This window comes from Vombatus ursinus, unplaced genomic scaffold (genome assembly GCF_900497805.2).
Source record: "Vombatus ursinus unplaced genomic scaffold, bare-nosed wombat genome assembly UNPS02014809.1, whole genome shotgun sequence".
NCBI classification, from domain to species: domain Eukaryota; kingdom Metazoa; phylum Chordata; class Mammalia; order Diprotodontia; family Vombatidae; genus Vombatus; species Vombatus ursinus.
In genome coordinates, this window is record NW_020954587.1 from 3,405,514 (window position 1) to 3,419,433 (window position 13,920).

The 13,920-nt window shown below is 38.8% G+C and overlaps 1 protein-coding gene across 1 annotated transcript in view; it reads right to left on the reverse strand.

Moving 5' to 3' along the window:
• SRPX (sushi repeat containing protein X-linked) overlaps positions 1–13,920 on the reverse strand; it is a 92,713-nt gene that overhangs the window by 26,287 nt on the left and 52,506 nt on the right. The window contains exons 2-4 of the mRNA XM_027875562.1: positions 13,773–13,832; positions 8,056–8,247; positions 7,471–7,647 (exon numbers count right to left, since the gene is read on the reverse strand). Coding sequence (XP_027731363.1) covers positions 7,471–7,647; positions 8,056–8,247; positions 13,773–13,832 — 429 coding nt within the window. The remainder of the gene's footprint in view (positions 1–7,470; positions 7,648–8,055; positions 8,248–13,772; positions 13,833–13,920) is intronic.

Consider the following 13,920-nt stretch of genomic DNA (forward strand, 5'->3'; position numbering starts at 1 on the left):
AACAAATGATTCCCTTGGGGAAGAGGAGGACAACAGAAGGGAGAGTAGATAAACTTCGGATATCTGTGATCAAAATCAGGAAAGAATCTGCCTACCTACTTTCTCATTTTCCATTCTTTCTCCAAGTGATTTTAATAATAATCATAACAGGCACACTTTGTGTTCCAGACCTTTGCATGATAGACTGAAAAGGCTATGAGCTGAAAATCACCCTCCTCCACTAAAGCAGGGATAGCTCCTACGCTCTCTTCCCCTGGTAGTCTTCCAAGGCCATCTGGTTAGCTAGGGCATATTTGCTTGTGTTTGTATAACAATCAGCACTTTCACCTTTATTCTGTGAGCTCTGGAAAGCTGAACAGGATTGAACCCAGAAATCTTCTTTGCCACAATTGGTGAGGCAGAAAGTTTTCACAATCTCCCTCTCTCCCACCTCCTTTTGCCTGAGAGGGGCAAATCCTCCAAGATTTGAAGGAAGACTAGGTGGCACATACCAAGTCACAGAGCAGAAATTGAAAGCAATTTCCATGATGAGAGACAAAATAAGGGGGAAAGTGGGGCATCATTTGGACCTGAACATCTGGCCTTCATTCACCTTTCTCAAGTGAGCTACTCCTGAGAATTCTTGGCATCTAAAGCTTTTCTCAACATGGCTCCAACCTACCTTTCCAGACTTTGTATACCTTGGTCTCCTTTGTGTATTGGATGCTCCAGTCAAACTGGCTTTCTTGCTATTCCTTACACATGACAGTACATCTCTGGTCTCCACTGACTTTGCACTGGCTGTCCCCCATGCCTGGAATGCTTTCCCTCCTTACCTCCATCTCTCAGAATCCTGTTTGTTATTCAGTCACGTCCGACTCTTTGTGACCCTGCGGACCATATTGTCCATGGGATTTTCATGGCAAAGATACCGGAGTGATTTGCCATTTCCTTCTCCAGTGGATTAAGACAGAAAGAGGTTAAGTAACTTGTCCAGGGTCATACAACTAGCACGTCTCTGAGGCCAGATTTGAACCCCAGGCCCAGCACTCCATCCAATGAGCCATCTAGCTGCCCCTTAGAATCCTAGTTTTCCTCAAAGCTCAGGTCAAATGCCACTTTCTAGGGGCAACGAGGTGGCGCAGCGGATAGTGCACTGGCCCTGAAGTCAGGAGTACCTGAGTTCAAATCTGGCCTCAGACAAAACACTTGACACTTACTAGCTGTGTGACCCTGGGCAAGTCACTTAACCCCAACTACCTAAGCAAAAAAAAAAAAATGACACTTTCTACCAGAAGCCTTTCCTGATTACTCACCCTCTCACTCCAGCTGCTAGTTTTCTTTCCACTCTTCCCTCCCCTACCCCCAAAAATTTACTTTGTATTTATTTTTTATAAATTTTGAATGATTATATAATTATCTCTCTCTTTTTCTCTCTCTCTCTCTTCTCTCTCTCTCTCTCTCTCAAGTTCTTTGAGAGCAGAGGCTTTTGTCTTTGTATTCCCAGAGCCCAGTGCCTGGCACATAGTAGGTGCTTAATAAATGATTGTTGATTGAAAGGAACCATTCTACTTGTATCTACCAATAATTTTTATTTAATCAAGAGCAGATAGATTTCATCAAGGGTCTATGAAGTCATCATTGTGGGAACTCCCTCTACCAAGCTCACAGCCTAGCTATGTCTTAATAAATCAGTTTTGGAGAACCACTTGAGGTTCAGAGAGGTTGTTCATACTTTCATAGCTAGGGGCAGCTAGGAAGCTCAGAGGATAGAGCTCTGGCCTTGGAGTCAGAAGGACCTGAGTTCAAAATCTGGCCTCAGACACATAACACTCACTAGCTGTGTGACCCTGGGCAAGTCATTTAAACCCATTGCCCCATTTAAAAAAAAAAAAAACAAGCAAAACATACTTACATAGCTAGTAAATGAGAGAGATAGGATTTGAACCCAGGTCTTCCTAACCTCTCAATCCGGCATTCAACTGCCTCTGTAGCAGTTAAAAATGATTCATGGAGAAGGAGAGTAAAATATTTTTGCTTTTTTCCTGTCCACAACTAAAGGAAACTCTCCAGATTATTCAGTTAAATACCTGACAAATAGAGGCCTGAAGCTGAACAATGGATCTAAGTGATGAATTAGGCCTGTCATCCCCGTTAAACCCATACAAGAGGCAATCACACAGGTTGCCTCCATGTGCCCGGGGGTAGATCTGTGACAGAAAGGTTCTGACTCTAACTTTGGGCCAAGCCAATCAACTGGCTGTGGGATCAAAGCTTCTGACCGACACTCCCATGGTCAAAAGCAGATGCTGCTGCTCATTAGTCAGTCCAGCCATACCTTACATGTTCATAGATTTAGACTCGTACAGAATCAGAAGACCATATAGGGTTGCAGTGCATATAGTGCTGGACCTGGAGTCAGGAAAACCTAAATATAAATCTAGGGTCAGATACTTACTAGTTGGTGATCCTGGGCAACTCGCTTAAATTCTGTCTACCTCAATTCCCCTACCTGGAAAATGGAGATAATGCTATAGCACCTGCCTCCTAGGGTTGTGGTGAGGATCACAACTGGTATACAGTAGGCACTTAATAAATGCCTGTTTCCTTCCTGCTGGTTGGAAGGTACTTCAGAGGGTCATCTAGTCCAGGGCTTCTTAAACTTTTTCCACTTGCATTTCCCAAGGTTCCTTGGCATTGGTTGCATGGCCTGAGGGCATGTGCCCTCATCCTTTGTGTTCAGAACCAAGGCTGCAGTGAAGTGTGATGCAACATGGGCAAGAGCTGCCAGAAACACCTCGGATTCATTGCATGTTTGATTTTAATTTAATTAATTAATTAATTTAATTAATTTTTTGTCATTGCACGTTCAGAAACCTTTTACTATTGCCAAATTTTTCACAACCCCATATGGGGTTGCAACCCATAGTTTAAGAAGTGCTGACCAAACCCCCTCATTTTATAGATGAGTTAACTGAGGCCTAGAAAAGTTAAATAATTTACCCAAGATGACCACTGAGGAAGGCCTCAGTGGTCATCTAATCCAAACTCCTCATTTTACAGATGAGGTGATTAAGGCCCAGAGAAGTTCTCAGTCAATCAATAAATAATCAATAAATATTTATTAAGCACCTACTATGCACCAGGTACTTTCCTAAGTATTGGAGACACAAAAATAAGCAAAAGACAGTCCCTGCTCTCAAGAAGGCAATCTAGTAGTGGAGAAAACATGCAATCGACTATGTACAAACAAGCTATAAGCAGGATAAACAGGAAATAATCAATAGAGGGAAGGCCTTTTTATTAAAAGGGATGAGGAAGGGGGTAGGACTTTGTGTGGCACTTAAAGGAAGTCTGGGAAGCAAAGATGAGGAGGAATCACATTTCAGGCATGGAAGACAGCCTGTGAAAATGGGAGATGCAAGTATCTTGTTTGAGGCATGTCAAGAAGGTCAGAGTCACTGGATATGTGAGATGGCAGTGTCAAGTTTAAGAAGCCGGGAAAGAGAGTTGAAGGGGAGACATTTTATAAAGGGCTTTAACACCCAACAGGGTTTTATATTTGATCCTGGAGATGATAAGTAGTCACTGGAGTTTAGGAGGTGACATAGTCAGACTTGTGCTTTAGGAAGGTCACTTTGATAGCTGAGTGGGAGATGGGCTGGAGTGGGGAGAGACTGGAGACAGAAAAAAACAATGGGCAGCTGTTGCAGTAGTCCAGGGGTAAGGTGATGAAGGCCTGTAATGGGCGTGGCATCAGAGGTGTCAGGAGAGAGGGAGACATATGCAGGAGATGTTAAAAGGTAAATTCAACAGGTCTTGGCAACAGATAATGTATGTGGAGGAGGGAGTGAGATGTAGAACATGACACCAGGTTTTGATCACAGGGGACTAGAAGCTGGTGTTATTAGTTATTCCCATTTTACAGATGAGGAAATAGAGGCAAACAGAGGTTAAGTGACTTGGCCAGGGTCATACAAATCATAAGTGTCTGAAGCTGGAATTGAACTCTGGTCTTCATGACTCTAGGTCCAATGCTCTGTGCACTATGCTACCTAGCTGCCCCTGGAAACAAAGCTACTGATAATGCATCATAGAAATATAAGCTAAGTGTAGTACACAGAGAGCTAGATTTGGAGTCAGGAAGACCTTGATCAGATTCCTACCTCTGACATTCCTTTGTTGTTGTTCAGTTGTGTCTGTCTCTCCATGACCCCATTTGGGGTTTTCTTGGCAAATATACTGGAGTGGTTTGTCATTTCCTTCTCCAGCTCATTTTACAGATGAGGAAATTGTCTCTATAGAGAGACAATTGTAGAGAAACAAAACTAAAAACCAATATTCCTAATGAACAGTGATACAAAAATATTAAGTATTAACAAAAAGTCACAATAACATATTAAAAAGATTATACATTATGACCAGGTTGAAAATATACCAGGAATGCAAAGTTCATTTAATATAAGGAAAACCTATTAACATATAATAGACCCTATTGATGATAAAATAATTTTAAAACATAATTATATCAATACATGTTGAAAAAACTTTTGACAAAATCGAGCACCTGTTTCTGTTAAAAACACTAGAAAGCATAGGGATAAATGCACCTTATCTTAATATGGCAAGTAGTATTTATTTAAGTATGAGAGTCAACTTTATAAATACTTGAGAAACATGGGAGGCCTTTTCAGTAAGACCAGGGATAAAGCAAGGATTTCTATTTTCACTATTACAATTTGATATTGTTCTAAAAATGCTAGCTGTATAGCACTATGAAAAGATAAAGAAATTGAGGAGATAAAAATAGGAAAACGTGAAGCAAAATTACTATTTCTTAAAGATGATATAATGGTCTATGTAGAGAACCCAAAAGACTCAGTTAAAATTTATTTAAACAATAAACTCATCAATTCAGTTGCAGAACGTAAAATAAATCCACATAAATCATCAGCATTTCTGTATTTTACCAACCAAACTCAACAGGAAGAGAAAGAGAAATTACATTCAAAATAACTACAGAATGTACAAAATGTGTAGGAGTCTATCATCAAATATACAGGGGAAAAACTATAGAAATACAACTGCAAAATACTCTTTAAAGAAATACATACTCAAATAATTGGAGAAGTATCAATTATTCATAGGTAAACCATACCAATATAATAAAAAATTACAATACTGTTTAAGTCTCTTTACTCATTCAATACTCTACTAATCAAACCACCAAATGATTACTTTAGGGGAAAAAAACTAATTAAAAAATTCACCTGGAGTTTAAAAAAAAAGTTCAAGAATCTCAAGAAAAATGATGAAAAACAGTGGGAAGGCAAGAGACCAAGAAGTATCAGATCTCAAGTTATATTACAAACTATAGCTCTTTTATAGAGGACAAACAAAAAAAAAGTTGATCAATGGGACATGTAGAAATACCAGATACAAAACCAAATGAACATAGTAGCAGAAGAATGATAAACTAAAAGACCCTATCAGAATAAAAACTCAATATTTAACAAAAATTGTTGGGTAAACTGGAAAGCAATCTAGCAGAAACTATGTTTAGCTGAACATTTCATATCATATACCATCATAAACTCCAAATGGATACATAACTTATACAGAAAAGTCTACATCATAAATAAGAAAAAAAGGAAAGGATACAACCTTGGATAGATAAATCAGTAACTCAGAAAAAAAAAGTCTTTGCAATAAGTTTTTTCAGTAATCTCTGACATCCAATATACAAGGAACTGATTCAAATACATAAGAATTAGAACCAATCTCCAATATATAAATGGACAAGGGATATGAAGAGGTAATTCTCAAAAGAAAAACAAGTTATCAATAACCATATGAAAAAATGCAACAAATTGCAAACAACACCAAGGTTCCACCACAAATCCACCAGATTGGAAAAGGCGACAAAAAGGAAAATTGCAATTTTGGGAGGATCTCTGGGGAAAGAGGCATACTAATGCACTGCTGTTCAATCTTAGAAGTGGTTCTACAATTCTGGAAAGCAATTTAATTACAGGCAGAAAGTCACTAAATTATGCATACCTTTTGACCTACTAACACTACTAAACATATTCCTCAAAGAGACCAAAAAAATATAAAAATATTCATAGCAGTAATTTTTGCTGGAGCAAAGAACTTGAAACTCAGAGAACTTCTCTCAATTGGGGAATGACTGAACAAATTATAGTACATGAATTTAAATAGAATTCATTGCTCATTAAAAGATGACTAAAGGGACATTTTCAGAGAAACCTGGGAAGACTTGTGTGAAATGGTGCAGAGTAAAGTGAACAGAATTTTTTAAAAAATGTACAGTGACTACTATATCATAATGAAAAACTGAAAGACTTGGGAAATCTGATCAATGTAGTGTTGTTGTTGTTTTTGTTCAGTCATTTTTAGTCCTGTGCTACTCTTCATGACCCCACTTGGGTTTTTCTTGGCAGAGATACTGTAGTGGTTTGCCATTTCCTTCTCTAGCTCATTTTACTGATGGGGAAACTGAGGCAAAGAGGGTTAAGCGATTTGCCCAGGATCACATGGCTAGTAATTGTCTGAGGCCAAATTTGAACTCAGGAAAAGGGGTCTTCCTGACTGCTGGCCTAGCACTCTATGCACTATGGACCCACCCTGATCAATGCAATGACCATCGCAACTCCAGAGGACTGATGAAGCATGCTTTGTACCTCTTGACACAAAGTTGATGAACTAGAGGTGAAGAATGAGGCAAATATTTTCAGATCTGGCCAGTGTGTGGACATGTTTTGCTTGACCATGCCAAGGTATTGCAGTGGAGGATTTGTTTTTTGGTGAAATTTTGCTTTTTTTGTTGTTGTTTTTGTTTTGGATGCGAGAAAATTGAGCAGAACTGAGAGCTAGGATTATCAGTGCCAAAAAAAAAAAAAAAAAAAGGAAAGAAAAGAGCTTCAATGAAGCATTTAAAGAAAATTCACAGAATAGATTGGAAGGCAATTTAGAGGACAAGAAGACAAAATGAGGCAAAATGAGGAACTAAAGTGATGGATCGCATATATACTTTAAAAAACAACAACAGTGTAAGTGAGGCAATGGATACAGCAATGGGCTTGTAGTCAACAGGAAGACCTGAGTTCAAATCCTGTTGTAGACTCCTACCAGTTGTGTGACTCCAGCCAAGTGATACGCTTAACCTCAATAAATCTCAGTTTCCTAGTCTGTCGAATGAGGGGTTGGATTCATTGGCCTCTAAAGTTCCTTCTGCACCCAAATCTTATCTTATAATCCCAAACTATGCTTAATATACTTTGTAGTTTCCGACACAGTCCTCTTTTCTTTTATACATGTGGAAATGTCCATTTCTGTAGGTACTTATCAAGAGCAGAATAATAAAAAATTATAAATTAAAATGAACAGGTATCTAGGTAGGAAAGATCATTGCTTCTAAACAAAGCATATTATGCCTGTGCTTTTCAGAAGATTGAAATGTCTTCTTACCAACACACATGGCTGGTCTGCCGCTCCAAGATTTGTTGTCCAGGCACACGACTGTGCGTTCTCCTTTCAGCGTGTATCCTGGGGTACAATAGTACTCACATCGGGAGTTAAAGTATGCACCATCTATGCATTTAAATCCCCCATTAGCTGGCATAGAAAGGGTAGGGCATCGCTTCTCTGGAAGAGAAAATCAGATGTGAGCTATCTTTTATTTTCTATCAAGTGATATCTCTTATGCCTAAGAATTCTACCATCATTCAGGTGAGATATTAGAACCTAAGTCCAAATAAAGGGTTAAATAAGCAATGATGATGAAATTTTTCCCCTTGACCTTGAACCTTTTCTAGACAAATATCATGATGTTTCATTATCATGAACCACATTCAAAGGTAGAATGTACCTGTTATATTTATACTCTGGCTTCTCTAGTCAAGGACAGTTTTTGTTTTTTGTTTTTTGTTTTCACTTTTGCAACCCCAAAAGCCCCTGGTTACATGCCAAATACACAGAGGAAGTTGACTGCAAATAGATAAATGAGTTAAGGACAGAAGTCACAATGGACTCAAAAGGGAATAAATGACTCACGTTTACACAGAACCTTGTCAGACCACCTTTTGTTTGGCTGGCAGGTCAGCTGGGAAGAACCATGCAGCTCATAGCCCTTGCGACATCGAACATCACATCTTGTACCCAAGACATTTTTGTAGTATCCTCCATGAGGCGCCCTGCAGTATACATCACCATACTTAACTTTGATGGGAGAGCACCACGGAGTGTCTGGGAATAACAGAAACAAGAAACACATGAAGAGAAGTTTTCTCAAATGTGCTGCTACTTCACAATGACTACTGGCCTCTCCCTCCTCTGGCGTCCGAAGCCTCCACTCATTGGACACTCACTATTTACTGTCTGCTAAACTGTTAGCTCCTTGAAAGTAGGCAGTTATGCAATTTATTTTTTATTGTAGTCCCAGGGCCTGGCACAGTGTCTTACAAATGGTAGGTGATTAATAAATGTATTTTAAAATTAAATTGAAAAGTAAATTATTAACAATATTTGCATGTTTTATTCTCCCCAGTTAGAGTGGAAGCTCCTTGAAGCTTTATATTTATGTTGGTAAACCCAAATATCTTATATGCAAGATTACATAAGTAGAATAGCTAGAATGGTTTAGAATAACTAGACGTTAAAGTCACTTAGTTCAGCCCTTTAGTTTTACATATAAGGAGCTTTCAGAGAGATGAAGTCTCTTTGTCCAAGATCACACAGATAGTGAGTGAGGAAACTGAGTCCTAGTGAGATTAAATGACTTTTTAGCTAGTAGATATCAGAGTCAGGATTTGAACTTAGGTCTTCCTGATTTCGATTCTAACACCCTATCCACTAGGCCATATGAGCTCAAACTCAGGCCTCCTCCCTTTCAATTCTAGCATTCTTCTCACGACCCAGTCACATTTTCGTACATGCTACATAGTTACAAGCACAGTGTCATGGTAAGAGCAGGCATTCAATAAACATTGGTTGACTGAGTGACTTTGGGTTTATTCTCAATATATGCAAACTTCCTTTGAAAAAGACCTTATTGTAAATAGAAGGTTTGGTTTTCAGCTCATGCCATTAATTCATTTGGCCTAACTTCTTTGGAGCATCAGTGCTAGAGGATGGCCGCCATGATTATAAGTTCCCCTTGGGACCTTATACCATGTGAGCCTACATAGAGAGCTGCAGTCAAAGCATGCTCCCCAAACATCAAAGAACCAGGGATTCAGGACTGGAAGGGGCAGCATCTAGCATGTGGAAATCACCTAGTTCAACTCCCCCCTTTTTAAAGAGGAGAAAAGGAAGGCCCAGAGACACAGTGATTTGCCCAATATTACCCTGATATTAAGTCGCAGACTGAGAAGGTCACTGACAAATGAATACCCTGTATTTTTTCTCCTTGGTTGCCCAAAGAGTTCAGCACACCATACAAATCCATGTCTCTGTCCCTGTAAGCTTCCCTCAAATGATAGAGGACAGGGGAAGGGAAGGGAAAAAACAAAACTAACAATCCTAGATGTGAGCTGGAAAATCCCTCATTGAAGAATGCACTGATTCCACATGATTTACCTACCAGGGAAGAGGTCAAACAACTCATATAAACCTGCTAACTTTTGCCTTCACCGCTCCATTTCAGCACTGAGGTCTAGCTCAGCCCTGAGCACCTGAGCTTTCAAAGGTATGGAGTAAGGGTGCCACCATGTGGAAAGTGAGTGTGTGGAGAATTAGTTTTCATTCAGGAATGTCCAGAGGACTGGCTTTAACACCCCTGCTCGGCAAGAGAAACCATTACCTTCCCATCATGTGTAGTATTTCCTTGAGTAGCATGAATACTTTATCATTCCCCTTAGCAAACACAGGCATCCCGTAATATGCAACAAGTATTTAAGCCTGTGTCCCAAAGTCAAAGCCAATGGTGAGTAATTGGATGTCCCAAGTGGGAATGACAATATCAGCACTTCAGCAAGAGCCAAGATTTTGATTAAGCAAGACCACGAGCCTATACACGCAGGGTGGGTCCCCCCTCAGTGTCTACAGCCCCACGCAAGGAGACTTTTGTGCCATAGGAGAAGCAGGTGAAGAAACTAGGGATACTTAGCCTAGACATGAGAACACTTTCAGGGGATGTCAGAGTTTTCTTCCAGTATTTGAAGGGCTGTTACATGTAAGTTATATAATATTAATTCTGTTTAGCCCCAGAAGGCATATCTTGGAGCCATGGTAGAAGCTGTGTGAAGGCAAATTTATGTTTTATCTAAAAGCTTCTAAACAGTTAGAGCTATTCAAAAGTTAAACAGATGGAAGGGAATGTAATTTTTCTTCCTGAAAGACCTGAAGTAAATTCAGGATGACCTCAGGTATGTTGGAAGGGACTTCTTTTTTTCCAGGTATGCACTAGGATTAGCACTAAGTTCATTCCAACTCAAATTCTATGTTTCCAAAGTTTCACTCCTTGTCCCTCTAAAGGTTTAATGTATAATATATATGCACATATATAATATATACAAATGCAAAATACACCAGGTATAGAATTTATAAGAAGCAACATGGCATGGTAGAAAGATGTCAGGCCTTGGTAGTCAGGAAGGCCTCAGTTCAAGTCCTCAGGACTTCTGCCGCATTCTAGATGTATGACCAGGTCTCTTTACCTTTCTGTGCTTCAGAAACTAAGATTATAAATTACAAAAGAGTTGCTGAGTTGCATCAGCAGAGGGTGTTTCCACACTGGGAATCCCCTCCATTGATGAAATCTAGACCCAAGATAAAGTATGGCATAAATGGTCTCTTTCTTTGCTATAAATCTCAGTAGGCAGGAGTCTCATTAGACCAGAGATGCTAAGTGCTCTTTAAAGAGGGCTTGATCAGGTTTAAGTTCACATTCTAGGACCTAGATTAACTCTAATGCAGACTAGAACATGTGCTAAGTGCATTAGTGAAAGGTGCAGACTAAATGTAACAGAATGTCTCAGAAAGGAAAGATCATTTCCAAATCACCAGCTGAGCTGAGAGTGCTAAGCAAAGGCTCAAAATTCCCCTCTGGAGGACCCAGAGAAACACTGAAGAAAAGATCTACCCATCTTCCTTACGCTCCCTTTGCTCATTTCTTCCGTTTAATGACTTCTAATGGATCAAATAAGATAATATTTGTAAAAGCACTGAGCACAGTGCCTGGCATATAGTAGGCTCTATATAAATGCTTATTCCCTTCTCTTTCTCCTGACCCTCTAGACTAAATAAATCAATTTTATATTCTGGCCTCTTCCTTTCTACAAAGAATCTTATAAGTCTTTAAAAGAAAGCTTAAAATATGCTATAAAATGGCCATTGTAGGCAGGATCAACAACAGTTTGCTCCCTATTTTTAATTTATGTTATGTTATACATTTCTATTAAACTACGTATAAAATTTTTTCAGAAGAAAAACATGTATAGTATGGTGTCCTACACTTACCCAGATATACAAACCCAGAGATCGTGGTGCAGTTTGAACTTAGCAGGTGTCATACTTTGGACGTACCTTCAGTCTCTCCTAGCATCGATGGCAGTATAACATCTAAATGCAATGCTGTTTTTTAACATGTGTAAATAAACCTCTGTGTTCTTTTTACTGTTCAAAACGCAGCTAGCATCAGATTGGCTTACTTTTTATAAGGCAGATCTTTGAGGTGATCTTTTTTCAAGTTACCAGCATTACAATGACAGTAATTAATATTGCAGCTGAATGACTTGAATTCAATTTTTCAGACATAAGCATTGGAATAAAGTGAGTTGAGAGTGTATTTTTACACAGAGGTTAGAAGGACTTTCTTTTAAACAGACATATCAATCAGGGATAAAGTTAGAAAAATTTCTAAGGCATCTATGCATTTTTTCTTGGTCTGTTTTTTTATGAGAAATGGGCAAATGAGCAAAATAGAAGCTCATTATTTAAAGAGACAAATACACTATATATTTACATATGTGTGTATGTATATGTATAGGCATGTATATAGATACAAATACATATCTACATGTATGTGTATGCCTATATACATATGTGTGTGCATAAAATATAGGGTGGTTTGGGGGGTTAGTATTCATTTGGATCAGTCTCCTATACTTTCTACATCTCCAGTTCTATATCATGCGATTTAAGGTTCACAATGATACATTAAGACTCTTAATCATGGTGGAAAGATTCAGTTATTTTCACCACATTGTATTTACTAAATACACAAGATATGCACTAATGTATTTTAAGTTTTCAATAACAAGGGTTCCAACAACCACAAAAAAAGTTTTGTTTTTAATGCTAAGTTAATTACCAACAACAAAAGGTTTTGGTTTTTTGACCTCTTAGTTAATTAGGAGATGCAGTTACAACCAGAACAGTCCATCTATCCCCCAGGCTTTCTGGATTCCCAGTGCTTTCCTAGATCTCCCTCATAGCCAAGCCACTACATTAAATCTGTCATAGACAAATGTTTGTGTATATTTAAAAGTCACAACTTTATGAAGAGAATATATAAGGAAGAGTTTTTGTGTTGTTTTGTATCAGATTTTGACTTTATTTGGTTTAAGGAGTTTCCAGTGTGGAAGTTCTCTCTACTAATGAGGATAGGCAAATATTCTCTAACTTTAATTGAGAGTTGCTAGGGGCACTGGCTGGTTAAATGACTTACAGACAGTTGGGACAGAAACAGAATTTGAACCCAGGTTCTTCTGACCCTCCAGCTCTCTACATCCACCATGCCATACTTCCTCCTACAGTTTTGATTTTTTCCCCAATTGCACTTCAATCAATTGGAAAGCTTGTGAAGCTCTGACTTGTGGGATTTTGCTTGTTTCAGAGCTAGCATGTGTTACTCTAATACTCCCAAGATGTCAGATGTAGCAGAACAGTGCAATACACTGTGTTCTTGCCAAAATGTGGACAGGTTCCCTGGGAAAAATGCCATGGTGGAACTTTGCTAACTAATTTTCCTCAAATTATTCCCACAGGAGAGGAGTCAGATTTCAGAATGTAAACACATACATTCTGTCTTTGTCCCAGGTCTCCCTGAAGTTTAAAAAAAAAAAACAATAAGCAATGTCCCTTATCAAGCACACTTACCTGGTCCTGGTGGTAAGAGGAGAAAGATTTAGTTAGTTGGAACTGCCTGAATTGTTTCTCTAACTTGAGGAGAGTGTGGTTATTTACCAGGCTATATTTTCCCTGGGGAGTATACTTTATTCATCATTTCAGGGGTTAAGATGGAACATAAGATCCCTGAGGACAAGAACTGTTTCACTTTAGTCTTTGTAATCCCAAAGCCTAGCACAGTGCCTGGCATACTGCAGATGTATCATAATTGTTTGTTGGTTGATTGACTGATCAATTAATAAACCAGCATTCTCAAGCAGCTTATGAAAATCAAGCTTCCTTATTCCCAGTGCCTTTGCAGGACCATTTCCAGATTCCATTTCCCCTAACTTAGGAATTATTCACCATTCCCAGTGGAACGTAGGAATCGGGGAAAGACCCCTTAGCTTGATTTTCATTTCCATAAGCCATAGAACATCCTGGTAGGAATAAAAGAATATAGAAGAAATTGGCTTAGGAGAATAAAATGACCAGCAGGGAAGAAACGCTTTGATATTCTCCTCTGCTCTCCCTTGTGCATGTATCTCACCAGCACTTAAGCATGCCCTGTGGTCACTTTATTTCAGTCTGCTCAGAAGGGAGGAGAGAGGAAGGTTCCTGGCATCAGCAGAACTCCGTTAGCATACAAGCAAAGCATTCACCTTTCTGTCTAGGGTATGAAAACACATCTTCATCATCTTCTAGTGGTGAGTATCCCGAACCTACAATAAAACAAAGAAGAAGGAGGAAAACTACAGAAGAAAAGCCATATGATATATATTTACATATATACATATATTCCATTTTGAA